The 27,831-nt window shown below is 45.2% G+C and overlaps 1 protein-coding gene across 2 annotated transcripts in view; it reads left to right on the top strand.

Annotated features, from left to right (window-relative positions):
* Window positions 1-27,831, top strand: part of DNAH7 (dynein axonemal heavy chain 7) — a 1,167,586-nt gene that overhangs the window by 336,697 nt on the left and 803,058 nt on the right. For both annotated transcript variants that reach the window (XM_069615701.1, XM_069615700.1), the window contains one exon: window positions 21,776-21,971. In XM_069615701.1, coding sequence (XP_069471802.1) covers window positions 21,776-21,971 — 196 coding nt within the window. The remainder of the gene's footprint in view (window positions 1-21,775; window positions 21,972-27,831) is intronic.

Here is a 27,831-nt window from a genome sequence, read left to right as displayed (position 1 = left end):
GCGTGAAGGGGGTTCTGCTGCGTGAGATAGAAAGGGAAAGTAAAATAAAGGGTTGAGAGATAAGCTCTGTGGCTCTGTGTCCCCCATTTTGGCGCTGCTGCGTTTTGGGGGCAACACAGGGCCACATTCAAGCTGTTTGGTGTCTGCAGACATGAATACTGGTGACAAGGATAGGATTTCAACACCCCCTCTGATAGAGACAGAAAGAAGGGAGAAAAGAAGAAAATACAGTGGATACTGAAGATCTGTGAGACCAATAACAAAGTGCGCAACAGAGGGTGCCTGATTGCAGCAGAATGTCAGCGAGCGAGGAAAGAGACAATCAGAGGAGAACAAGTGATGCATCTGATGAGGAAGGGCCCAATGCAACTGTATTTCATCGACCAGGCCCCTTTGACATGGGTGATCAACAAACCCTAGGACAGAGATGGGAGAGATGGCTGCGAAGATTTGAGAAGTACATGGCTGCTTATGATGAAAAGGTTATAGACATGTTTTCCAGGAGATTACTTATCAACCTGTTTGGTGACAATGTTGAAGACCTCATTCCCACGTTTCCGCCTGAAGACGTCACAACATATGAGGGGCTCAAGGAGGCTCTGTGCGCATATGTTCATCCTCAGCGCAGCATAGACTTTTAGAGGCACACTTTCAGTACTACATTCCAAATGCCTGGTGAGTCCATGGGTCCCTTTGCGACTCGATTGCGCAGGTTGGTGGCTCATTGTGACTTTCATAAATTCTCAAATGATGAGGCCATCAGGTTAAGGATCATTGGAGGGTGCTTATCGTCCACATTCAGAAATAAAATACTCCGGGAACCGTTTACGCTCGCCACCATTCTACAAATGGCAAGGACAGAAGCGAGAGCAGACTCACAAGCCACACAGATGGAAACCAGCAAGGGACCAGTGAAAGAGCAAGGATAATTCATCAGTCAAGGTGGCAGAAGTAACAGTGGAAATGCACAACCGAGAAGGTTTGGTACTGCTGGAAAGTGTTACAGGTGTAGCCTGCTCTTTTCCCACGAGGAAGGCACCCAATGCTCTACATCTGGACAGAAATGCACCAACTGTGGGTGGGAAAATCATATGATGAGAGTGTGCAATGCACCGCCGAACAGGGCACAAGGAGGCGGTCCCAGCGGGACTCGACCGGAGCACTATCCACGTGCCCAAGGGCTCAGGAGAGACACCTACACGAGAAGAGACGTAGTCAGCCATGTTTGGCAAATCGCTGGACGGTCACCATCGCCTCCCCCCAGAGCAAGAGACAAGTCATCACGAGTATGCATATATGATGACTGATGTGGTGAATGCCCCAGAAGGAGATATTGACATCGAAATAGGGCACACCTTGTCCAATTTGTCATTGATGTAGGAGCCACCCTGAATATCATGTGCATCTCAGAGTTTCGCAAGATGGCACATCCGCCCGAATTGGAACCATCGGACCTGAAGGTATTTCAGTGGGCCGCACGGGGCCAGTTCGAAATCACAGAAAATTCTCCATACAATTCAACTACAAAGAGAGACTGGCCGTGGCAGAGCTGCATGTTCTTCAAGGAGAGGTGCCGGGAAACAATTTTCTGGGCCGACCCACGGCTCTCGAAATGAAGATTGCGGCTGTAATGTACAAAATGCGGCATGAAATCCCAGTTATGCAACAGTTTCCAGAACTTTTCAAAGGACTCACGTGTTTGAAGGGAGAACCTGTGAACATTCACATTGATGGGTCACTACTTCCAGTGGCACAACATCCCCGGATTCCCATTAACCTGCAACCGTAAATAGAGAAAGAGATCAAGTGCCTGCTAAAGGAGGACATCATAGAACCTGCTTGTGGTCCCACTCCATGGGCCATGCATGTGCTAACAGTGCCCAAGCAAGCGTCCTTCAAAAAAATGTGCCTGTGTGTGGAAATGCGCTTAGCCAACAAAGCAATTCAATGAGAGAGACACCCTGGCATGCATCTGTACGACGTGATTAGCATGCTCAACTGAGCCAAGCTTGATCTGTATAAAGGATACGACCAGATACCGCTAGATGAACAATCACGCTACATAACCACTTTTGCAACCCACGAATGGCTATTTGAGTATAGGAGGATAAGCTTTGGGATATCGTCGGCTGCTGAGATTTGCAAGCAGAGCATAAGGGAGGTAATTAGGTACATAAGGAATTGCTTTAACTACAGCGATGACATTTTACTTTTTGGAGTTGATCGAGAACAACATGATTGGGCTTTACATCAGGTGTGCACAGCCCTTTCCCAGGCAGGGTTCACGTTGAATGTGGCCAAGTGCGCATTTCACAAAAAGAACCTTAAGTTCTACGGACATGTGTTCTCACAAGAGGGGATGAGCCCCGATCCAGGGAAAGTAACTGCAATTGAAAACATTGTGCATCCACAAGACGTGAGTGATGTACGGTCATTTCTGGGGATGGGCAGCTATTGCAGCCGTTACTTGAAAGTCTTTGCTACAATTAGCGTACCGTTGAGAGAACTCGCCAAGTAAGGGAATGAATTTCAGTGGGACCAATCATGCAAAAATGCGTTCGCACAGTTCAAGAGAGACATTGGATCTACTGAATGCATGGCCGACCTCGACCCGGCTAAATGTACTGAATTGATGGTGGACGCAAGCCCGGTAGGTCTGGGAGCCATCCTGGCACAGCAAAAGTCTGGCAGGGACAGTTCCAGGGCCATTGTCACATATGCCTCAAAAGGTCTGATTGATGTCGAAAGAAAATACTCCCAGCCGGAAAAAGAGGGGCTGGCCGTTGTCTGGGCGTGCAAACATTTTCAAATGTTCTTATTGGGAAAACCATTCACACTAGTGAGAGATCACCAGGCATTGGTCACAATATATGGAAACCCTCAGTGCATGATGCCCCCCAGGATTGAAATATGGGGGTTAAGATTGCAGGATTTCAACTTCACCATCGTTCACAAACCGGGGACAGAGTACAATCCAGCAGATTTTATGGCTCGGAACCTTCTTGTGAAACAAGGCATTGACCCATCCATAGCAGAGGAATATATCAATTTCCTCACTCAACACGGACCCCAAAGCTGCTTACGATGGGCGTGGTGGGAGACCACACCATGTGGGACAAGATACTGCAGAAGGTGAAGGAGCTTATCACGTCCCGAAGATGGAGAGACAGTGAGCCAGGGGATGCACAGGGAAATCAAGAGACGTGGAAGCAAGAAATACAAGCCTTCAGACAAGTGAAAGATGAACTGTCAGTCACAATGGAAGGCCTGGTGATGCGCGCAAGGCAGATCATCATACCCACAGGTCTGAGACAGCAATTAGTGGACCTGGCACATGAAGGGCATCGAGGCATGGTCGTCAGTTAACGGCAGATAAGAGACACCATGTGGTTCCCCGGCACGGCACAATGGTAGAAGAGACTGTAAATAAATGCTGCCAGTGATATTGAAGTCCAGCAATGTAGAACCACTCAGAAGTCAGAACTTCCAGAAGCACAATGGACCCATGTGGCGGTTGATTTCTTTGGCCCGTTTGGTGGGGAAAAGTATTGGATGGTGATGATGGACGATTTCTACTGATTCCCCCTTGTACAGATGATCTCATCCACGTCAGCCAGCACTGTAATCCTGGAACTAGACATCATATTCTCTGCATGGGGCATTCCCGACACGTTGAAGTCGGACAATGGGCCTCCATTTAGCAGTGCAGAGTCTGCCCACTTCATGGGTCACATGGGCATACGTCACCGTAATATCACACGGTTGTGGCTGCAGGATGATCGAGAAATTCATGAGGCGTTTGAAGTAGGTACTGCAGCTAAACGAGCTGAGCCCGATATCACTGAACCAAGCCGTATGCAGCATGCTCTGGGGATAATGAAAGTTGCCACATGGGATAATGGAAAAATGCCCCTCCGAGTTGGTGTTCCAAAGAAAGGTGAAGACGAGAGACTGCCCCACAGAAAGGATCTTCGAGAGACAGACCTTTCAAAGCTACAGGTGGAGGATGCCACCCGGAAACGTGAGATGAAAAGGTATGCCAACAAGAAGCGGGGACCACAGTCGTCCACGCTGCAACCGAGGGACAAGGTCCTCGTGTGTCGGAAACAAGAACGTAATCAGAGTCAAGATTTTATCCTGGTCATCAAGTTACTACGCAGATCAATGGATCTATGGTGACAGCCCGATCCCCAAGCAGGGTGATCACATGAAATGTCACAGTTCAGGCTCTACCGAGAGGCCGAGAGGGAGCTGAATGAAGAGAAGATGAGAGAGGAAGCTTGCAGAGAAAGCGATGAGTGACAAGGCAGCAGCAACTAAGAGTGAGCCGCCTGTGGAGAGATCCACAAGACCGAGGCAATGTATTACAAGGGCCGTGAGACGGATAGATGAAATGTGTGGCCAGCTGTGAGTAACTGGACTTTATTTTGCCCAAGAGGGGGAGATGTCGTGTCCGGCAGGGATACAATTAACCCGGCGTGACGGGCAACCCTCATCACGCCGAGCATTGGCCAACAAGGTTTGTGCATGCTTGCGCATGCACAAGTGGGTTTCTGCTGTGTGAGGCAAAAAGGGAAAGTACAATAAAGGGTTGAGAGATAAGTTCTGTGGCTTTGTGTCGCTCATTTTGGCGCTGCTGCGCTTTGGGGGCAGACCAGGCCGCATTCAAGCTGTCTGGTGTCTGCAGACAAGAAAGATAAAATCACAGTTGTGATGCTGAAAGACCCCAAGGAGGATCAACCCTTCCTGCCCCTTAAAGTATTCTTCAAGGTTCCAGTTAGTGATATTTGGGAGAAACTAGCGACTGTCCCGGATCTTAATAGGAACGTTCTCAGGAAGTATAGACTAGTGAGAGGTGACGTGGATGGGGGTTCTTGGGAGTGCGACACTGATGGGTGAGATGCGGTTCCCCCTTCTTTCAACACCTTTTCCCCATCCAACCATGTAGGACATTCAGAACCACTGCCCCCCTCCCTTTTCTGATACTAACACTTTCACACTACACACCAGAGAACGAACTAACACCAGAGCCATTTACTTGACATGTCCCAATACAAGGGTCAGGCAAAGTCAGGGAATTGGTCAGAGTCAAACACCTGACGTTCCTTTCCCTTCCCCACAGGGATAAAAGGTAGAGCAAGAGAGCACAGTACGAGCATGGCAGACAGCACGATGAGGTGCTAACCAGGCACGGCAGTTCAAGAGATGGAGAAAGGCGGCGGGAATTGAGAGGGTGGTGTAGTGTCAGGGCTGGCTGGAGTAGGTGTTCTTGTAGCAGGAAAAAGAGCAGGAAAGGGCCTGTACATAGAATAGGAAGCTGTTTTCTTAAGTATAAAAAATGTTGATTGCCCAAGTCAAGATGGAGAGAAGGCAACCTTATCTGATTGGTTTAATAATATGTTTGCTTTGTCTGATTGGTGGAAGGATAATGGGTTGGATTCTTGGGAGGTGAGCAAGATTCTAAACTGCCTTTCATCCATAGTAATTTAGTGGCTGGTTGTACATTTATTAAGCTCCTTAAGTAAGGCCTTTCCAGAGTTCAGAGAATCCACTAAGAAGTAAGAAAACCAATTGCAGTGCCTGTGAGAACTTGAAAACATCAGGTGGGAATGTTCCTTTAAAAGTTCATAGACTTTCACAGAGAATTTTCAATCTAAAGTGATATATACGTTGTGAAAGAGAAACCTTGAGACAAGAGAATGAGGAGGAGAAATATGTGAATAACTGTGATGCAAAAAGAGAAAAGACTTGGCATATATATATATATATATATATATATATATATATATATATATATATATATATATATATGTTAGTGTAAAAAGTTTTTAGTCAAGATGTTAAACCACTAAGCAATTTGTCAAGTTTCAATACTTACGGAATTTAACTGAGTTGAAGCTGTTTAATGACTGTACAGTGTGTGAACTATATAAACACTGTTAAAAGCAATAAGAAAAAAGAAATAAGACTGTGCGCGATAAGTTTGTAATGTTGTTTTGCGCGTGGTGAAATTTCAGACGGCATTACCACGAGCGCGAGTCTTCGCATCTTTAGCAGCGACGTTCATGGAAGCGCGTATGCGGTGAGCGATAGTGCGCGTGTCCAAAATGAATTGTGCGTGAGACCATTTTTAAAAGGAAGAGCGTGAGCGCAAGTCTTCGCGTCTTTAGCATCGTCGTTCATGGAAGCACGTGTGCGGTGTGCGATAGTGCGCGTGTCCAAATAAACTGCACGAGATCACTTTTAAAGGAAGAGCACGAGCGTGAGTTTTTGTATCTTTTACAGCATCGTTCAAGGAAGCGCGTGCGCGATAGTGCGCGTGTCCTAATGAAATGTGCGCACGTTTTTTTTTTAAAGAAATAAGAGCGATTAGAAATAAGAGCGTGTATGTGAATTTAAAGCGCAGGTCGAGAAAAGAACTAGTGCAAAGTTTTTTCTGAGTTTTAAACATGTGTTGTTCAAACAGTGCGTGCGCATGTTTATTTTTTCTCATCGAATATGCGCGTGTTAATTACTAACTCATGCGCTGGAGGAGCTGCATTCAAGGAAGTTAAAGAATATCTATTTTCACGCAACACTTATACTAAAAGGAGATTCTATAAAAGAAAAAAACTGCATTCATTAAAGCATTTGAGTACAGACTTAAGAGAGCTATATGTAATGAAGCAAAAGTGTAAAATATCCAAGACTGTTAAGCACTTGCAAGTGTCATTCACTTTAGAGTTTTAAAGAGACTATAGTGGCATAGTGGCAAGTTTCATTAAGAGAACCAAAACAAGGGTTTTCAACATGAATATATAACCTCTATGCCATAACAGAGGTTAAAAAAGGTAAAGAAGTTAGCATATATTAAAAAATATTTTAAGGAGAGAATTTTACATAATGCATAAGTAACCAAGCGTATTTGTTTTATCACAGATACTGGAGCCTACCAGAAGGTTGCAGGGCAGCAGTATCTTGTTTATTTTCTCCACTTCCCCTTTCCCTTTCTTTGGGTTCTCAGCTCAGCTTTTACTTTAGGGTTGAGAGGTAAACTCCTGGTGAGGGTCTGTGGGGCCAGCATCAGCTCCTGTGGAATTCTGACAAGCCGGACCCTGACTTGTAGAGAGAAGCAACCTTGATCTTTTCAACCCAGGCCCTCAGAACCTTTGTAAAAGAGAGCATAAGACTGTGAGCAATAGAGCAAATGTCTTGCACCAGATGTCAACGGTACACGGGGCAAGCCTACGTTGATGAGCAGGAACAAGGAAGATTCCTGCTACGGTGGTACCGGCCTTGACTCCAGAATGAAGGAAAGCCCAGCGGCTCATCACAGCTGGTGAGTCGAAGGGAAAACCGATAAGAACCGAGCTGCGTTGAATGAAAGATGCAAAGTGGCCATTTGTAAGAAAGTTCAAGGAACTGTAAAGTGTGAAAGGGAAAACCAGCTGCAGAGGGAACCGACACCACGTGGGTGCTAACTCGAGAGACTCTGGTGAATGCCATGTTGAAAAGAACTTCATATACCAGAAGGCCATAGGAGAGCCGCCAAGATAGGTCAACGTGGTCATACAGGAGGTCAAGCAAAATCCCTGTACAGTCAAAAGACTTTGATTTACAAACTGGTGACAGGCAAGGGAAGTGATTCCTGCACGAGAGAAAGCTAGGGGAAGGGAGTCCCGCTTTTTAATGAAAAGCAAGGGAAGCAAATCCAGCACTGAGGGAAATCAAGGGTGAATCCCAATTGTGTTTGGGTCTGTCCCCGGAAAAGAGGGGGACCCAGGGCTGAAATCATCACCCAAAGCTATACGTGAAACAGAACTTTGTGTTTAGGGTCAGCGCCCACAAGAGGGGGACCCAGGGATGAAGCCATCACCCAAAGCATCTGTAGAACAGAACTGTATGTTTGTTACAAATATCAGGCCCTCAAGGGCAAAAGGCTTTTTATGCAAAGAGACTTTAACCTTCGGAGAACCTGATAGCTGGAGCAGAACTGTCGTCTCGTGCTGCGGAAAGCTTGAGTATATGCTGTGCTCAGGAGCCCCACCTTGTCTCGTAGTGAAAACGCAGGGAGGAGAGACCCCTAGCAAGCATACCCTGAATTATTATTTGTGAACACTTCTTTCTTTATTGAAAGCCCTATCCCACAGTCTTTTGTATTTAGCATAGGGAACTGGCAATAGGTTTTGTTAGCATAGGCCTTTTTATTTTGACACAACACCACAAGTACTGCCGTATTTTCATTTGATGGTCGACTCTTGCTCTCATCTTAGAATTAGGTTTACCTTGGCCGTTTTTCCACCCTGCATTAATAGTTCAATAAACACCCTTGAACTGTGATCACTTGTGTCTGTCTTTACTGTTGTCACCATGAGTTCCTTACACCAGCAAGGCCTTAAAAGAGAGAAGGCCAAAACTCATCCTGGGTCAGTCGGTTTCCAAATCTCCGTCCTCTACACTTTCGAAGAGGTAATCTTCTGAAGGCAGAGATTCTTCAGTGGACAAATCACCTGAAAGGCCTAAGAAACGCTCCAAGCATTCTAAACGGTTGCGGTCTATGAGCGATTCACATCATTCTTCGCCCTTGTCTTCATGAAAAGAATCAAAGATGAGACGCCATCATTCCTTGTGGTCCGACTCTTCATCCAAAAAGAGACAGGTACATTTTCCTGATAAGACTGCCCCTGCGGCCAAATGGGAAAAGTTCTGTCAAAAGATGATGGATTTTTTTTTCTTTTAAGGCAGCCCTTCCTGGTCCCTCGAAAAAAAGGCTAGCAAACCCACCATGCCCGTTAATGCCGGCAGCAAATTGTCAAAGGCTTAGACCCGCTTGCCTAAAAGCTTGAGTCAAAAACCCTCAGGGATGCCTCCTCGAGTGGCGTCGAAAGTGTCAACCACTGGGACAGCACCAAAGCCATAGGCTTCAGTCACTTCTTTGTCAAAGGACTCGACGTTGAAGGGCCCTTCGACCTCAGATCCTAGGTTTCAATCTGCAGTCTAAGAAAGATTTGTACAAATACTTTGGGTCCATGTTTGAGGAGGATGAAGAAGATGAAGTTCTACCCTTCAGGTACGAATGTTTTGGCACACCTAATGTCCGAGGAGTTGATTTCTGATTAATCTCGTTTAGAGGGATTGCCTACCTGCCTTTAAAAAGCCAATGGCTTGGACACTTCCCCTGAGGTGGAATTCGACACCCCAAACATAACTTTTTTTCAAAAAGGTAGCAGGGGCCCCTCTCAAGAAAGAACATGGCATGATAACCTGTTCTGTGGTTTTTTCCCATTTTGAGAGTTTGCAGCCATCGCTGTTTGCTCACTGTACCTTTCACAGATGGCAAATATCCATTTGCATATCAGTCTTTGTCCCGCCCACATGGGCAGTCCAGCACCGAAATACTATGGCACTTCCCTTCTGAACAAGAGTACAAACAGTAACCTCATACACCTGTTTCAGCCTTGTTGGGCCTCATCAGTGAGGTGGCGCTGTGCCTCTCTGAACACCGAACATAACTGCTCATCCAAATGTGGCAAACAGAACAGTTATGAACAACGTCACTAAATATTTTCAAAGGACATAGTTCAGAATGTGGAACAAAGGGTGTTGAGGTGTGCCAGGTGAATAGCGCTTGAGCAGTTATAGTATGAGAAAGACAATTCAATTGAACCTCGAAGAATAGGGTGCAGCACCCTGTGGGAAAAGCGGGCACCTCAAACCCACTTAACAAGACAGAAATGACATTAGGTATTCCCACATTGTGGATGCGCTCCCACCAAAACACTTCAAAAAAGAGGTGATCCTCTTGCAAACTTCCTTAACAGTAAATGTTCTGAAATGTCACTAAAATGAAGGTTAACCTCAATGTGGGAATACCTAATGTCATAGTTCAGAATGAGCTGCCTGACATCCTTGATCAAGGACTTTCAAAGAAACCTGTACTGCCTTTTCGTTCAGCTCTCAAAAACTCTTTATCTTGGAGAACTGTCAGAAGCCTGACACAACTCCTGCTGTCAATAAGTGGCAACAGTAAAAACAGACACAAGTGATCACAGTTCAAGGGTGTTCATTAAACTGGAAATGCAGAGTGGAAAACGCCTATACTAAACCTAAATCTAAGATGGGAGCAAGCATCAACCATCAAATGAAAATAAAGCAGTCCTAGTGGCGTTGTGTCGAAGTGAAAGGGCCTATACTAAAACAAAACTATTGCCAATTGCTACGCTAAATTCAAAAGATTGTGGGATAGGGAAAGAAATAAGTGTTCTCGAATGATAAGTAAGGATGTGATTTCCCAGGGTCTCACTGCCGCGCGTTTTCAGCATGGGACAAGGTGGTTTTCCTGAGCACAGCACACACTTGAGCTTTCCCCAGCACAAGCTGACAGTTCTGCTCCAGGGATCGGGTTCTCCGAAGGTTAAGTGTTGTAAGGGATTTCAATCAGGCACACACCCTGGTCTCGCCTAGCATGTAGTGCGTAATTGAAACCCTTATTTTATTTTTGTCTATAAGTTCAATATTCTGACTAATATACCACTCATAGCACACCCTTCTCAAAATACCCCCCAGGTCACACTAAACCAGGGATCAGGCTAGCTTGTAAATGTAAAGATTTATTTATTTATTTAATATTCAAATCACACATAGGTTTACTATATATATGTATATGGGGCAGCAATCACCCAAAGGGTGACAATACAATTCATAAATAAAGTCAAGCAATTGAATTGACTTATAAAGAGGCAAACTAGAAAACACAGGGAAAAAGAACAGTCTTGTTTTGCACACAGATAGCGTTTAGGTTAATGTTCCCCCTGCAAAGTTTTGTTTAAATACAAATGAGCAATCCTACACCATTGTGAGTAATCAGCAGGTATTAAATACAATGTCTAGAGTTGTAGGCAATCTTCCCTCCCACACAAGAGAGAAAACCTTATTCTGGCAAATGACACTTTGAAAATGACAGGTGGCTTTGTGAAATACTGCAAAAGGGTGCAAAAATGCTTAAATGGATAGAAATTCTAAGAAAAGCAACACTAATCAGGTCCTAACATACATGAGCTATAATATAAACAACACTACACACTTGAGATTAGGATGGGATGGAAAAAGCACTTTGAAATGGGGAAATGACATGTGTAAACGTGTGACTTTTGCATATTTGCGGCAAACTTTTACTATGCCATATTGAAGAAAAACGGGTCAAATACACCGGAACTGGATGTAGCTAAGGATGTTGTGTATCATTGAGAGTTGAAATTTCGTTTCTATCTTTAAAACTGAAGGAGTTATAGAGTTTATAGTGAGAGGCGTTTTTGCAAAATAGGCGCGAAAATGAAAACAGAAATGCCCTTTTGAAAATGACAGATGGGTTTGATTACACTATATTATGACTATGAAAAAGAGGATGCCACAGATGGATCTTACAGTCATGTGATCCGCGTAACCCGTGCACGTTGTGGATACTCTACTGCTTCCTGGGATTTACTTTAGTTATTCAAAATCACTAGGCAGTAATGGTTTTGGAACACAGGTGAGAAAATCAGCGCAAGAAAGATTCTAACAATACTGGAGTTATGAATTAAAGATGGGATGGGTTGAGATAAGGATAATACAATGCAGATATACGAAAGGTCACTGTTCTTCCTGTTAATAATTACAGAAGAAGTTATTAAATTGGACCATCAGCTCTGGTCAATGAATTGGATCTGGTCTACCGGCAGCAGGGCACCTCTAGCGGGATTGGATCAGCGGTGCAGTTCTGGTCAATTTTGGACTGCGCCTCAGGCTGGATTAGGATGGGCCTTTCTAATTACTGGACACGGTAGATAGCAGGATGCATGTTTTCAGCGGGCCAGCCTTAATGGTAGCAAGCCAAGCTGAATCACAATTCAATCCCTTCAAGTTTGGGTTGTTTGCAATTGGGTCAGGTTAGCAATAATTTCAGCAATGCTAGAGTCTGGATTCTGCAAAGAAATCTGGATCTTCCAAAGATTCTGGGGTCAGCTACAAGTTGAAGAGTTCTGCAATAAGGTGCTGCAAAGACATCTGGATGGGTTCTGGAAGCAGGGTGTTCTGGAAGCAGTCTGTGTTTTGTGTAGTGAAACGTACGTTTATACATTACAAATGCCATCCCCCAGTTTATGGTATGGGAAGAACTTCAAAACACACCCCCATGTCTGTGAGTGGATACTGGTGTGTGCTTTGTCCTAGTTGGTAGTCTGAACAGAGCTGTCATTTTATGACAGGATTTAGGAACTCCCATCTGGATTTTTACCCAAAACATACTTTTGCACAAATGTACATTTCTACCATTATGTACCCTCCTAAAAGTGTACACATATACTTTATACATCGATTATCTACATTTACTATATACAAAACTAGTTATTATTACATTCACTTCCCATCTTTGTGCGAGCTGTCTTTCTCATTCTACAGATTATTATCAATTTTCACCATAATAGTTTGGATTAATCATTTCTAATTTGATATATCTATGGGCACTGATCAGGGGATCATGTACATACAATTTTAAGCTTGCAACATTAATAGTGTTGCCACAATCAGTGTTTTAGTGTATCTTTGGTTCCTTATGTAGTAAAAACTCCTATCACATCATCAACTGTCTAGCATGAGTTCAGATTTATAAGTTTGTATTTTTCACTTGTCCACTTATTTTGGCTGTCATGTTAAATGTCATAAAGTTCTGAGGCAAAAACAAGTAATTTCCATTCACAATCCAGTCCAGGTTTTTTTTCTTACTTCCAAAGTGAGCAAATGACCAGTCCTTTGAAGTTCACTGAGAAACCTCCTCCACATCCTGCCCATCCGTGCAGAGGTCAATGCTCCGCCTTTCCTTTGTTCTTTGGTTAGCCAGCAGACGAATGTCTAATGTGTCCCCATTGTGTGGCTTGTTGGCATTATGCGGGAACCATTAACCGCCATTAGCCTTCCTGTTCTCAAGGAAGTGTCAAGCAGAGATGTCAGTTTTCCCAGGCCAGGCTGTCAGATCAGAATTACATGGTGGATTGGTCCCAGACTGGGCCCTTTGACATTAAAGTTTTTTTTCATTTCCCATATAAAATATGAGCACAGTTTATAAAGGATTTAAACATTTTAAAAGAATTAGCCCTTCACCAACATAGGTGATTTTTGCCATTTTAATCAGGAAACAGAAACATTTTTAAACTGGATTTGACAGCTAATTTTCTGATGTAGCTGTCAGTCAGTGAGGCCCGGATTCCTCTGACTGCCTGGAGAATCCAGGATTTCAGGCCACTTTCCTTTCAATAATTCACTGGGGAAAATAACTGAATTTAGCGGCAAAACAGCACTTTGAAGGTTGCCATTGATTAGGAAACTGTAGTTAAGGGCATTTTCATATTTTAGCCCTTCTGTGGCTTTGTTTCAGGTGGCAAGTGACAGATGACAGCAATGATTCCTGTTTTTACACCAACTTTGCCTGTGTGTGTGGCAGGGTGTGCAGCTCCTTTGGTGGATTATGCACCATGTGCAATTTTTCAGATTTGGCACACACAGGGTTATTTCCTCAATTTTTGACAGTTTTCTTTCTCCATCGGCAAAGGGGTGCATTGTGGCGCATTGGCGTGGATACAAATACTCCACATTGTCTTTCAATAAATGTCTCTTGCCTTTGAGGCCTGATAACACTCAATAAACCAACACAAAGTTCTGTTTCACTTGTGGTTTTGGGTGACAAATTCACCCCTAGGTCCCCCTCTTCCAGACGCAGATCTCTGTCGTAGTTGACTAATCAAACAGTTCTATTCTCAATGAATTTTGGGTGATCATTTTTCACCCTTGAATCTCCCTCGGCCAGGCTTGGATCCCAATTGACAAGCGAGACAGGTCACCTCTCCTTGTCTTGTAATACTTCTCATTTCATGTCTTTAATGTCCTTTTGAACAAATCTTCAGGGTTTATCCCTGCTATTTGGCCTCCCTCTTTCGGGTTTACTATAGCCACCTTTTGCACAACGTTTCACTGTAGGTGTCTCTCGGTAGGTTCACCATCACCAAACTTCATGACACACAGTTCATGCGTTCCCTTTACCAAGCGGGATTCAATTCCCTTTCTCGTCGCAATCATCTGTTGGTGAAAGACTTTCGACGGTACACAGGATTTTGCATGACCCCTGTATGACCACTTTGAACCTCTCTTGCCCTCTTCCACGACCCTCTGGTTATCGTTGTTTTCTACTTTTGGGTAATCGCCCAGAGACTCCTGAGTGAGCGCCAGACTCCTCTACTGTTGGTTTTCCCCGGTTCTTATAACAGTTCATTGTATTTCAAAGTTCAATTAACACTTCAGTTCAGCACAGTTCAGTTTCTTTATCGGCTCTCCCCTTAACTCACCGATTGTGATGAACGGCTTTACTTTTCCGCCTGTATAGTCCAGGCCGGTACTATGGGGTCATACGTCTCTCCCCGGCTTGGCTGTTAGCGGAGGAGGCACCTGGGCATGGTTGACACCTGCTGCAAAACGCAGGCTATTGTTCTCAGTCTTCCGATTCCTACTTTTGAGACTTTACGGGTCTCTGTCGATAAGGGCAAGGTCGATTCTCGCCCTCTTTCGCCTCCTTTTGAACTGCCAGGCGTAACTGGCGCTTCCGTCGTGCTGTCTGCCTTGCTCCCCCTGTGCTCTCGTGCTGCACCATTTATCCTGTGGGGAAAGTAAAGGTCCTTCGGTTGTGTGTGATTTGGGTTAATTGCCTGACTCTGCCTTGCCCTTGGGTTGGGACGTGTCAGGTAAACAGTTTTAACAGTAGCCCGTTTTCATTTGTGTCGTGGAAAAGAGTTCGGGTAAGAAATGGGGGCAGTGACATCCTTCGTCATAGGGGTTTTGATAAACTGGAAAGGTGAGATTGGTAGGGTTCATGAAAAGAGCGAAAAATGACCAGAGTTATTGTCGGAAAATTAACAGGAGGGTTTGTGGGAATGGTAGTTTTTGGTCCAAACAGACTGGGGTTGTGACAAATCATAATTAGAAGGACGGGAAAGAGAATAACTGGGAGTATTCGGGTAGGATTTATGTAAGGAGTAAGAGGGTTTGCGGGAACTATAGTTGTTGGTCACATTTGACTGGGAGTTCGGAAAGTGATAATCTGAGGGACGGGATTTATATTTAGTCAAGGTAGATTGGGTGTTCGGAAATGAATGATCAAAGGGACATATTGTAGAATGATTGGAAATATCCGGGTAGAAGACAGGATAGCAGGGATTCTGGGAGTTGTGGTTTTTTATGGTTTTACCAGATGCGGAGGGATCAGTGGTTTTGGATAAGGAGGATTCTTTAGGTGTAAGAGAGGTTGAGTTTGTGCACTCTATAAAAGCTTCAGGAAGGTCATCTTCCTTGTCCCTTTCTCTGGTATACCACCACGTCTCACCTGGGGCATTTTCCCAAGCATAACCCTGGGTTCCCCTACCCAGGTTATCCTCTCTCGCTTGTCCACCCCCAGGGTTGGGATCTGAGAGTGCCAGCCCTTCCCTGGCCACCTGAATAAGGGACTCCCGAGGTCTATTTGGGAGAATACCCTCAGGTTTCTCACGGTAGAAAGGGAGAAAATACAGACGATGTTCCATTGACCCTGACTTTCTCTCCAGGCATCCTACTCCAGAAAGTTTGGTGGTGCAGGCGGCGGCTTATACTTCAAGGGCGGCTGCTTATCCAAACATCCCACCTTATAGGGATGACAAAAAATATGATGCATTGGCACAAATGGTGTTCTCTGCTGGGAGCATGGCCATCAAGGCCATTCATGCATTTTGTGCCTTAGCAAAATATACATACACTCTGGAATATATTTTTCCAGGCAGCAGATAACCTACCTGAAGGAGTGATGAGGGATGGTGTTAACATATAATAAGAAATGGGCTTGACCATTAGAACTGTGTTGGCTGTTCTATGGGCTCAAGTACAGTCATTAGGAGGTTTACATGGCTGCACAAGTCTGCATTTGCTCCTGGCATCCAATCAAGACTTTTGGACATGCTCTTTGATGGGTCAAACCTTTTTGGGCCATGCCAGCTTGGAGAATGTTTGGGGGCAGCCATTCGTCAACCACAACAGCAGCAACATCTGCCTACTACTGTATGGAAAAATTATCAAACAAGAAATTGGTTTGGTGAAAATTGACAAACTTATGGTTTCGGTACAGGTGCCTCTATTTGGCATAATGAAGCTATAAAGATTGATAATAGATGTCTTAATTGGAAAAGTTGGGTTTCAAGAGGTATTTTGAAATTAGGGGATATTTTGGATGGGACTCGGATGTTGAGTTTTGAGGAGTTAGCAGATAGATTTAATTTGAGTCTAAGAGAAATGGCTAGGTATTTGAGTTTGGCACCTGTGATTGGTCAGAGAATCGCTATGGCGGGAGGCTCGCTCGGGAAGAAGCCTGAAGTTAGTAAATTACTAGATGGTCAGGAGTATGGTGCGCGGATTTACATGAATTTCATGCCAATTAATGCAAAATATATGTTGGCATGGGAGGGGATGAGGGTTGCTTGGTCGAATGATGTCCGTAGGGACATTTCTGATACTGATTGGAGTGATATTTTAAGAGTGGATGTGAATTTAGGGAAAGATATGAACTTGCGTCTGATTAGGCAGAAGATTATTGGTAGATTGTATTGGACTCCTGTGAGAATGTTTAAGTTACAATTAAGACTAGATGACTTGTGTTGGAGTTGTAGTGTGGGTAGAGGTACTCTTTTACATTTGCTGTGGGGATGTCCAAGGGTATTGTCGTTTTGGAATGAGGTGATGGATCGGATTGATTTCATTTTTGGGATAAGTTTAACAAGATCTGCAGCTAATATAATCTTGCTCTCACATGTTGGAAGGGGTGTTCAGATTAGAAAGCATAACTTTTGGATTCGACAGAGCACTGATGATAGCAATTAAATTGATTCTCAGGGTCTGGAAAACTATTAAGAAACCAAGCGTTGAAGATTGGTTGATGGATTTGAGGGTTTTATCTAGGTATGATAAGGTTTCGTTGAAGAATAGAGGCAAGGACGATGAATATTTGTTGCTGTGGGGATCGTTTGATGCCCTCTATGATTCATTTCATATACTGTGGAAGTATTTGGTGACATATGGAGGATAGATTTGTTTATTTCTTTTTATTCTACTTTCCTTCTCTTTGTGATGTTTTGTTTTGTCTTTGTGAAGTTTTGTGTGTATTAGATATTGTTATGTCCGGCCGGGACTTGCCCCGTCGTGTAGCCGAAGAGGTCTTCCCTGCAATGTACCCCTCTAACCTGAATAAGCAAATAGACAAGCTGAGGGATCCATTCCATGAAAGACAGGATGCAAGACGAGACGCAGGCCTGGAACACGGGATTCTGCGGTTCCGCTGTTACAAACAATGGTTAACAACAAACGGTTACCGTCACTAGACAACAAGACCAATTGGAAAACAAGCGTAACCATATAGTAATTAAAGTTACCACTGACCTGATGACCACAGGATATGGAAGCAACCAGGTAGGTTGGTGTTTGTGCAATGGTTCCTGTCTGGGGGGTGTAGGAAAAACGATGTGCTGGGAGAAAGTTCAAGTAATTCCAAATTGCTAAAAAACCCAACTGGCTATTCCCGACGGCACGAGGACGCCTCTAGACTTCAGGCACACCAAAGGAAGTCTCTAGTCCGTGTGCCGAAATCCAAAAGTCACTGATTGGTTTTGTGAGTCTTGACAGAAAGTTCGAAAGCAATCCGTATGAGTTCCGTAGTCGGCAGGAGGCGGGCAGCAGAGAAAGCAAGACGTGTCCAAATTCAGTCCGTTCGGAGTTCCGTAGTCGGCAGGAGGCGGGCAGCAGAGAAAGCAAGACGTGTCCAAATTCAGTCCGTTCGGAGTTCCGTAGTCGGCAGGAGGCGGGCAGCAGAGAAAGCAAGACGTGTCCAAATTCAGTCCGTTCGGAGTTCCGTAGTCGGCAGGAGGAAGGCAGTAGAGAAGGCAAAGCGTGTCCACGGACACTCCTGGAGAATTCGGATGAGAGGCAGGGAAGGAGGGAGGACGGGTAGGAACAGGAGCAAGAACGGGAACAAAGAAGCAAGGAATTTACAAGGGACCAAGGAAGGATAGCGCTAACTGTTCGTAACGAAATTCAGAAGCACCGAAACAGCAGTGGGAGGTGCTTAAGTCACATGAACCGGCAACCACGCTCGAGTCGAACGTGTCACGTGACGGAAAACAGGCTTCCAGCGTTGCCATGCCAATTTTCAGGCGCCGGGCTGAGAACGTGGAACTCTTTGTTTAGTATACACAGGGACACCTGGATTACGGTGTTTATAGGGTAAAGCCCGGGCTGCCATGAAGCGTGTGTGAGGCTTGACAGATATTATGATTATTGAGGTTCATTTAGTTACGTTTTGCATGGTTTAATTTAACAATAGGGTTTGGTTTAAATGATTTGCTCATGACTTTCATTTGAAATTGAATACTGCAATGTTTGTTTGAACCTATGTAGAACTGCTGTATTGTAAACCTAATAAACAGAAGTTAAAAAAAAAGACAACCCTTCAGTTATAGCTTTTAGTGACAACCATGTGCCATTGCAACATTCCTACATGTCTTATTGTAATATAGAGACTGACTTTTCAAGTTTCTCTAGCCCAGAACTTCATTTACCTTTCCCCCTACGCTTTTTGGTACTGAGACAAGGAAGACGGATGGAGAAGTGAGGATGAATGGACAAAGTAAACCAACGCTGCTTTCTAGTCATTGGAAACTGCAGAGAAAGACCGGGACATTTAAAAAGGACACAGGAGAACCGAATTGGGAAGATCGAGAGAGCCAGAGACTGGAGCGGCACCTGACGGATGCGGACACTGTGAAGGACGCCAAAGGCGAGCAGTCTGCAGAGCGTAGCGCAGAGGCCAAGGTGAAAGGTGTGCAGAGGAGCCAGGTCAGGAGAAGTTTACTGCTTTTCTGTTTTGGACTGCCGGAGCTGCCGAACACAAAGGAAGGCAAAGCAGGAAGCAAATGACTCACAAGGCGCACTATCAGTTGATGGGCTGGGAGCACAGATGCCGTTGAAACACAAGGAATGCTGAATACGCTGCAGAGCCGGTAAACCCAGGGAGAGTGAGCAGGTTACCAGGGCACTTCTGGGCGAATGCTGTGCACTGTGTACTACGTGTGAGAACCTAAGTAAAGATAGTGGGCCTCATTCCGAGTACGGAGGTAGTCATGGCGCTATTTGCGCCATGACTACCTCCCATACCGGTACCGACTCTGACCTGGTTCAATGGGGACTTACGGGTCCATTCCAACCCTGCAGGGACAGATAAGTCCCCATTGAAAAATCCATTCCCCATTCCCATTGTGCCCCCTTAGGGCTCAATGGGAATGGGGAAGTAGCGGTACCGGTATTAGCTCCGAAGTCCATTAACGGATCCCGTCCATAACAGCTGGTCAGACCAGGCGTTAAGGGAGGGACCCGCTAAGGGACCTCGGAATAGGGCGCAAAGGGTTTAGCGGCACCAGTGTCCTTACCGGTGCCGGTAATCCCTTTGCGCCCAACTCAGAATGAGGCCCAGTGAAATTATTACTTATACGAATACTGTTGAGAGAAAGAGCCTAAGTAAAGGCAGCACAATTAGTGTTGATATGAACATTGTTGAGAGAAAGAGCCTAAGTAAAGACATTGCAGTTATTACCAATACGAACATTGTTGAGAAAAATAGCCCAAGCAAAGGCAGTGTAAGTATTGAAGACACAAATATTGTTGAGAACAAGAGCTTAAATAGAGTCAGTGGAGTTAACCAGAAAGGGTTGCAGACCCATTATTGGAGAAGTGCTGTGAGCTGCATAGAAGAGAAACTGAACAGACAGCGGAGAAGGCCTGGCAGGTTAGTGTACCAGGCAAACACTGAGTCTAGGACACACATCCCAGCACAAAAGTGATGATACCCTGGCAGGTGAGTAAACCAAGGGTAAGAAGATAAAGATAAAGTTTATATCACTTTTCCAGGAACAAGGAACAATACCCTGACTGGAGGGTATACCAGGGAAAGGAAGGAGGATTGCGATATGTGAAAGTGTGCAATAGAAAAGGGAAGATGCATACCCCTTTAAGGATTCAAGAGAACTATGTTGTGAACTATGCTGTGATTCAAGAGAACTATGTTCTGATTACTTTTGAGGAGGCAAAAGGGAAGCATTTTGCCCTTGAGCAAATTGGAACTGGGACGAAATCATATCGAAACATACCAAGAGAAAAGACAACATTAAATGTGCACCAGGGGGAAAGAGGAAAACAAAACTTCCCCCCTTTTGTGAATAATAACAAATCCATCAGTGTAGAACAAAGTGATAAAATGAAAAGGGGAACAGTCTTTCTTCTGAAAGATTGTGACTTTATTTTGGAGAGTAACAGAAACTGTGTGGAAAAACCAAGTGAAACATAGTGGAAGGGAAACCCCCCTTTGTCCCGGTGGAACTATATTTCTTTTCCTTTCTGCACCTTAGAAATTTGTTTGAAACTGCAAGAGGGAGCCCATAGCTCAGAGAAATCCCATTTTCACCTTGTGTTTAGCTGGAGTGTAAGGATCAGTTTAGGATTTTGGACATAGGACTGAAGACGCTTTGTCTGTTTAACACCCTGACACAGACGTTCCTTTGTTTTGTTGAGGCACGGAAACCCCTCATAGAGTAGGGATATATAGGATTTCCCTAACCCCTTTTATTATTTTGACAATCAAAGTTTATAACCAAAACGTAACATTCCACTGTGTCCGGGTCTTACCCTTGACCCCTTACAAAGCATCACGTTTGGTCATTCTTTGTATTTCAGAATGATATTCTATGGCTGGAAAAGATGTCCCAGAAAATCTAAGGGCTCACTACATATTTTCTCAAACATTATGGCCTGGACGCTTGGTTTGGCAGAGTGGTTCTGCACAATGTAAATCAATAATGAGAACTTTGGTCAAAAATCCACTTGTCCTACCTACATCTATAAAACTGCTCTGGGAGTCAAAGTTGAGAAATTCGTGGTAGGATTCAATCCATTAGAAGAACAAATTACTTACCCCAGGTAATGTTCTTTCTACTGGATGTTGCGTCCACAAATTCCTCATCACCCTCCCAGCCTACCCCTCTAATTGTGGGTGAATTGTTTAATATGTTTCTCTCTTTCGTCGCCTATGTGGGTTTTAGTAATCCTCAAGTCGGCTGTGCAGAAAGAGGGAAAAACTAGAACTGAGGTAACAGGCGCAGTGTGTGCTATTTATACCATCATCTACGTCATGTTCAGACATGGGATTGAAAACCGTCGACTCAATGCCACACAGCACCCTCTCCTGTCAAAACATTTCCGAAAGTGCAATCCGAGGGAGGAACATCCAGTAGAAAGAACATTACCAGGAGTAAGTAATTTGTTCTTCTTTATCAATAAGCTATTGTTTTTCCCAGGAAAAGCTTTGAGAATCAGCACATACACATGCTTTAATGACACTGTGATGCTATAGGTTGTATAGTGGATTATGAATGCTGTGCTAGGATATAAGTCATCCTAAATTTGTTTACACAGAAGCTTAAAGGTTCTGAATTGTTTTGACAGCTAGCATCAATTGATAATACTGTGTGCAAACACCTTTTGTGACATATTTGTGGGGACACCTGGCATAATTGTTTCTGCATTGTGATTCTTTGAACTGGTTTTAAAAATAAGATTTGAATGTGAATATATGTAATACTGTGCAGCTATTTTGATAAATATGGGTTGTATCTGAATTGCTGATGCATGTTTTGTTTTTACTCTGTAGGGTGCAACCTCACCTGAAAAAGTGTTTTGAAGGAATTGCCAAAGTAGAATTCACTGATGTTCTAGACATCACTCACATGAAAAGCAGTGAAGGAGAAACTGTACTTGTAGAAACAATCTCAACATCAAAAGCTAGAGGCCAAGTGGAAAAGTGGCTCCTTGAGCTAGAAACAGCCATGGTCAACTCTGTCCACAAGGTAACAACTGTTCTTTTTCAGAGGTTTTGTTCAGTAAATGTTGTACAAAAGATTGTTATCTGACTATGGGTTTGCACAGATCCAGTATGCATGCTCTAGACCAATTACTGTTTTAGGAGCTTTTATGGAAACAGAAAAGTTGATTGGTCTATTCACACGCCTAACACTTGGCAGACAGATGCCAATATCAGAGAGTAAAATAGGAAGGACACCCCAACCTGGCACATGAACTGATAAGTCTAAGAAAGTTTGTGCTAAATTGAGTAAGATTGTTGAACACAGCATATTTGGACAACAAATGCCACTATGCTGGTACATATGATCCCCATTATTGGGTCTTTTATACACATAATTTGGAATAATTCCCACCTTAGGCTGGGAACCCCCCGGAAACCCCATTTACATTTAAAAATAACAAAATTCCCTTGCAGGCAGCCTGTCTCAGCAGGCTGCTGTTACCTTGAGAGCTTGTGCACATCCAGCCCACTGTGACATATCCAGTGCTGCCAGCCCACATTTTATAGCCTATAGTGAACTTAGTGATGAAGTCCCCCGCCTGGAACTTCATCTAGTGGCCACTAACCAGGAGATTTGTGGAGTCCGCTATGTAGCCATACTAGTAATAGAAAAATATGTTTCCAAAAATGCCCCTCAGAAACCAAAACAAAACCTGGGCCAGAGCCAGGATATAGAATTAGGGGCTGGGGTAGAGAGTAAACCTAGCATAATACCCGGTTCTGTCTCTTACGACAGGGATGACACCAGAGAACCTGTGAAAATGTCAAAACATTGAAATTATGCAGGCAAACCACCCCCAGATGGACTACATCTCCCACAATGCCCTTCTTTCCCAACCAGAAAACCCAGAACAGATCAGGGAAATTATATTATCCCTTTTAGACAAGGTAGTAAAGGACAGGAAGACCCAGGGGAAACCTTAACACCCCTAGATAACTCCTAACATACTTGCCTTCCCCACGGCAGGATATCCCCCACACAAGCAGCCTGTTCATCTTCTGCCTGCACAGTTTCAAAATGGCCACCAGGGCTCTTATATGTTTTACCAAGCACCTTCAGCCTCATTCTGACAATCAGGAAGTGAGAGAGACCAGCCAATCCCCACCCTCACAACCTTATTAAGAGACATTTATGCAAGAAGGCCATCGTATGTATCGTTATTTCTTTGGGGAAGGTCCTGTTTATATTTAAGATGGCCCACCCTGGTACACAGTCCCTAAAAAAAAAATCTTGATGTTTGAGCATTTGGTCTTGGGGTACTTCTTGGCTCCAAATATCAAATCTGTGACACTTCCAACTTCTACTTCCGCCCGTTGATGGAGGGACTCCTGTGAGTGAGCCCATGTTAATTGGTATATATTGATTTTCTTTTTCCTTTTCTCAAGGCTTCCAGGTCGTGTCAGGGCTTGTGACTTGTTTTTCTCTGGCAGCTGCTGTGGCTCTGTACCTTTATGGCTAGCCTAGAAGAGAAAAAAAGGATATTACTTTGCAGAGTGTGCACCGAGTGGTGAAGAACATTGTACAGGAGGAGCCCCATGAACATTTTATATACTGACTGTGCTCATACAATGATCGGGCCTTCTTCCTCTGCCTAGGACTATCCCCAAGAACCATGGTTGACAGGGAAAGGAGACTGCTGGCAGTCTGTAGAAGCCTAGAGGTGAGAAATGACCTGAAAAGAAGAAGAAAAACACAAGAGTGAAAAGGGGGATAAGAGGGAAGGAGAAGCACAGTGTAACTCTTAAAGTTGGATAGGGGGTCTATAACCCCATGATAATATTCAGAACCCTGCTAGGGTTAAAGAAAAAAGGTGACCATTATCCCATTATGATAAGGGACAATCTGGTGGCGACCTCAATGAAGAAAGGAGAGCACCAGATGTTGCTGCTGCCTTCGCTGGCTATGATGGCCTTGGTGTTGTCGATGGAGCAGCATCTAAGTTGTCACTGCCAAGGGCCCATCAGTTGTGTTGTCACCAGTGAGACTTAACATCTTAATCAGTCCTTCACTGCTGGTCCCCATCTTCAAGTGGCTTTGTCACACTGGTCCAGGTCTCGGGATGCCAGGTCAAGGTCCTGTTGTTGCTGTTACCAATCCCATTGTCGATGGTTGGCAAGAAGGCATCATCATCTGTCTGTCATATTGTCCTGCAGGTTAATGGATGGGTCCCCCTGTCTAGGAGAAGCCCAGAATGGCACCAAGGTCTCTGTGAGGCAATGAGAGCTACCGGCCATAATGGAGAAAATTATGTAGGTTTTTGTAGCAAGTCTGCAATGCACAGGTGCCCACACCCCAGGGAAAGACACCCTAGAGTGCAAACGCCAGTCTCCTCCAGAGGAGGAGACCCAGTCTGAGGAAGGTGAAATCCTGTGAGACACCAAACTATGAACGACCAGACCCCTCCCTGCCAGATGACAATATGGCCTTTCAGGGCTTGATATTCTGCTTGGTGAGCCACCAGCAAATAGATTTGCAGGGAGAAGAGGAGGAATAGGAGTTTGTTTTGATAGCCAAACACAACAGAGCTTGCAAGTTAGACCTTCTAGTCTCCATAATGCCAGAAATCTGGCAGTTGGACCAGCAGGTCTTGAAGACCCAGCTACAGAGAAGTACAAAGCCCCGACCTTGGCCCCTGTGTGCTTCAGGAATGCACCATGGCTTGATTCAATTGTGGATACTGCGGTCAGACACAAGTTGACCACCCATAGTGCCTAATCTAAGTTGCCTCTGGAGAAGAGGTCCTACATGCTTTATGGTGCTGAAAGGAAGGTGATTCAGTCGGTGTCATTAGTGGAGCATGCGTCCTATACCACTGCTATCCTTCCAGGTACGGGAGAAGCTTGTGGAACAAGGTGTAGTTCCTCTTCAAGTCCCTCCCACAGAATAAGCAAAATGAGGCTGAAGATCTGGTCCGTGACGGGATCCTGACCACTTTATATGGGCTACTCTGCACTTTGTGGACTCTCTGGCTTCTTCTGCCAGTATTGAATGCCATCACCCTCGGGAGGTCAAAGCTAATTTTGTTCAAGTCACATGTCCCGGAGAGCTGGTACCCAGGTGAAAGGGTGCCACCCCCAACCACGCAAGCAGGTTTGACTTTCCACCAGCTCCTCTAACCCACAGCCTCCCACTGGGAGGAAGAATCTTGAGCCATTTGCCAACTTGGGGGTGTCATGATTCGAGCCTCCTGGAAGCTGTGGGAACAATGGAGGAGGAAATGAGTTGAGTACGCTTCTGGCGAAGTCGGTGTAACATTCTAGTGTTTCACCCTGACTTCGCAATGACGTGTTTAAAGATGCGTTGAAGCTAGCACTCGGCGCGTTGCAACCCTGCTTTCACCGTCGGGTTTACACGCTGCTCGAGTGTTCCGCTTTTTGCCTTCAATTGAACTTTCCCCTCTAGGCTTTTTGCCTTTGTTTTTCTCCTTCTGCGTTACTCTTAACGCTCCTCTGCCATTTCTGCCGCCGTCTCGTCGGTGGTTCGGTGCCGGTCTCCTGGTTTCCTCTTCTCCTCTTCCGCCCTTTTGCCTCTGAGTATTTCCTACCTTATCCACGGCTATTCCTGTTCCTACCTGAAGTTTCACCGGCAACTGGTTAATCTTTCTCCCGGGTCCGGTGCATTCTGGGTATCGTAGTATCTACGCTCTCAAGATCTACGCTCTCAAGATCTACGCTCTCAAGATCTACGCTCTCAAGTTCTACCAACAGTAAAAGAAGAGTATTTACCCGGTCATTCCATTATCAACCATCAGAGGATCGACATCAGGGTTTTTCTGCAAAGGCTTTTCCCTGAAGTGGGGTGGTCTCCCTGGGAGCCCCTACTGCCAGCTTATCGCTAATAGGCAGTGTGGCTTCCAGAGGAGCACACCCTAAAATCTGCAAAGAAAAGCCTAACAACTCCTGGCGAGAAAGACGACAGATTTCCTCCGGAAGTTCCTCAGACGAAGAATCCACAGGTGAGGAGGCGGAGGAGGTGGGTGACTTGGAGGTTGAGAATATAATTACTATCAAACCTGAGAGGGGCTCTATAACATCAGACAAATGTGTGAAGAACATTGTGGCAAGGACACAAAAAAGAGTTAATACAAAGACCTACACTACCACTACAAGTGAGAGGAGTGCCGAAGGAACACTTGGCACAGCTATTGGAGGTAGTGCAGCAAATGCTATTGAAAGGTACTCATGCCCTGGCTGACTCCTGCAACCACTCCTTCACCACTGGAGCCTTCCCTTACCCCCTGAAACACTCTTGTGCACCCTCTTCTCAAGAAACCCTCAGCCGACCCCTCCTGTCTGGCTATCTATCGCCCAAACTTCATCACTCCTTTCCTGGGCAAACTCCTGGCAAACCTGTCCATCTCCCAGCTTAATCTTCACACTGCATCTATTGGTTGTCTCCATTACTACCATTCTGGCTTCAGAGCAGCCAGAAGCACGGAAACTGCTCTGACCTTGATTCTAATCTCCCCTCTGTCTACATCTTACTCAATCTCACTTCTGCCTTTGACACAGTCAACTATGCCATCCTGTTCAATTGTCTCCATGATAACCTGGGTATCACAGATCAGGCCCTGGCCTGGCTGAACTTGTTCCTCTCTGATCGATCCTCCTCCCAGGTGCAACTTCGGTCCTTCCTTTCCTCTATCTCACTCTTGATCTGTGATGTTCCCAGGGGTCTAACCTCTCTCCCTGGCTGTTCAACCAATATATGGCGCCTCTCGCCCACCACATTGCTGCTCTCTGCTCCAACTTTCAGCGCTATGCAGATGACACTGAGCTCTTTTTCAGGCTCCCCTCTGCCACCTCGTCTCCTTCTCTCATCTCTAACTGTCGGTTATCCAGGAGTGGTGTCCCGCCAATGATCTCTGCCTTAATGCCAGTAAGACAGAGATTCTCCTCATCGGCACACCTGCACCCTCCTTTCCTGTTACTCTATGGCCGGCCTCCCTTGACCCTCTACCTGCTCCCACCTGCGAGGCTAAGAACCTCAGGGTAAACCTCGACTCCACACTCTCCTTTTCTCCTCACATCTCTAAGAAGTCAAACTACCAATTGCACCTCTTCAGAGGTATTCTTACTTTCCTCTCCTTCTCCCTGAAGCCCACTGTTTCTACAGCTCTGGTTCTCTCTAGGCTGGACTACTGCGACAGCCTCTTTCTAAATCTGCATGCTTCTACTCTCCGCCCTCTGCAACTCATCCAGAACAGGACTGAGAGACTTGTCCTTGGCCTCAAACCCAGGCATTGTATCTCTCCAGCACTGAAATCTCTGCATTGGCTCCCATTGGCTGCAAGGATTAAGTTAAAGACCCTCTGCATTGTCAAAAGGCCTTCTGGGGCCTGGGTCCTCAATACCTCCAACTCTCTCTTCACAAATACCGTCCTAATCAAGCTCTTCGCTTCTCTGCCTCCAACTCCCTCAGGGTCAGTCGCTTCTCCAAGCAACAAGTGGTGGTAGATCTCTTTCTTCGGCTGAGGCCTCCCTCTGGAACAGCCTCCCTGCCTCTCTGAAACTTGAGGAGAATCATCTCTGGTTCCCGAAGCACCTCAAGACCTTCATCTTTGCTTCTGCCTTCTCTCTTCCTCTCCCCTGCTGATTTCCTGTCTGATACTGCACTGGTCACCAACTACCCTCTGATTCAGGCCCCGGTCCCTGCCCGCCCAGTTGCACCCTAGCACTGCCTCCCGGCAACCCTTGCACTTGGGGCTGTATCTGTAACCCTACACTCCCCCTACCTGCCCTTTTGTACACCTGCTGTCTGCACTTACCCTTGCACCTGCCACCTGCTAGCCGCACTACTTGTTATTGTTTTGATCCCATGTACAGCACTGCCCCCTCCCATT

The sequence above is a fragment of the Ambystoma mexicanum genome, chromosome 9 (genome assembly GCF_040938575.1).
Source record: "Ambystoma mexicanum isolate Mex_15411 chromosome 9, UKY_AmexF1_1, whole genome shotgun sequence".
NCBI lineage: Eukaryota > Metazoa > Chordata > Amphibia > Caudata > Ambystomatidae > Ambystoma > Ambystoma mexicanum.
This window is presented reverse-complemented; position numbering and strand designations above follow the sequence as displayed.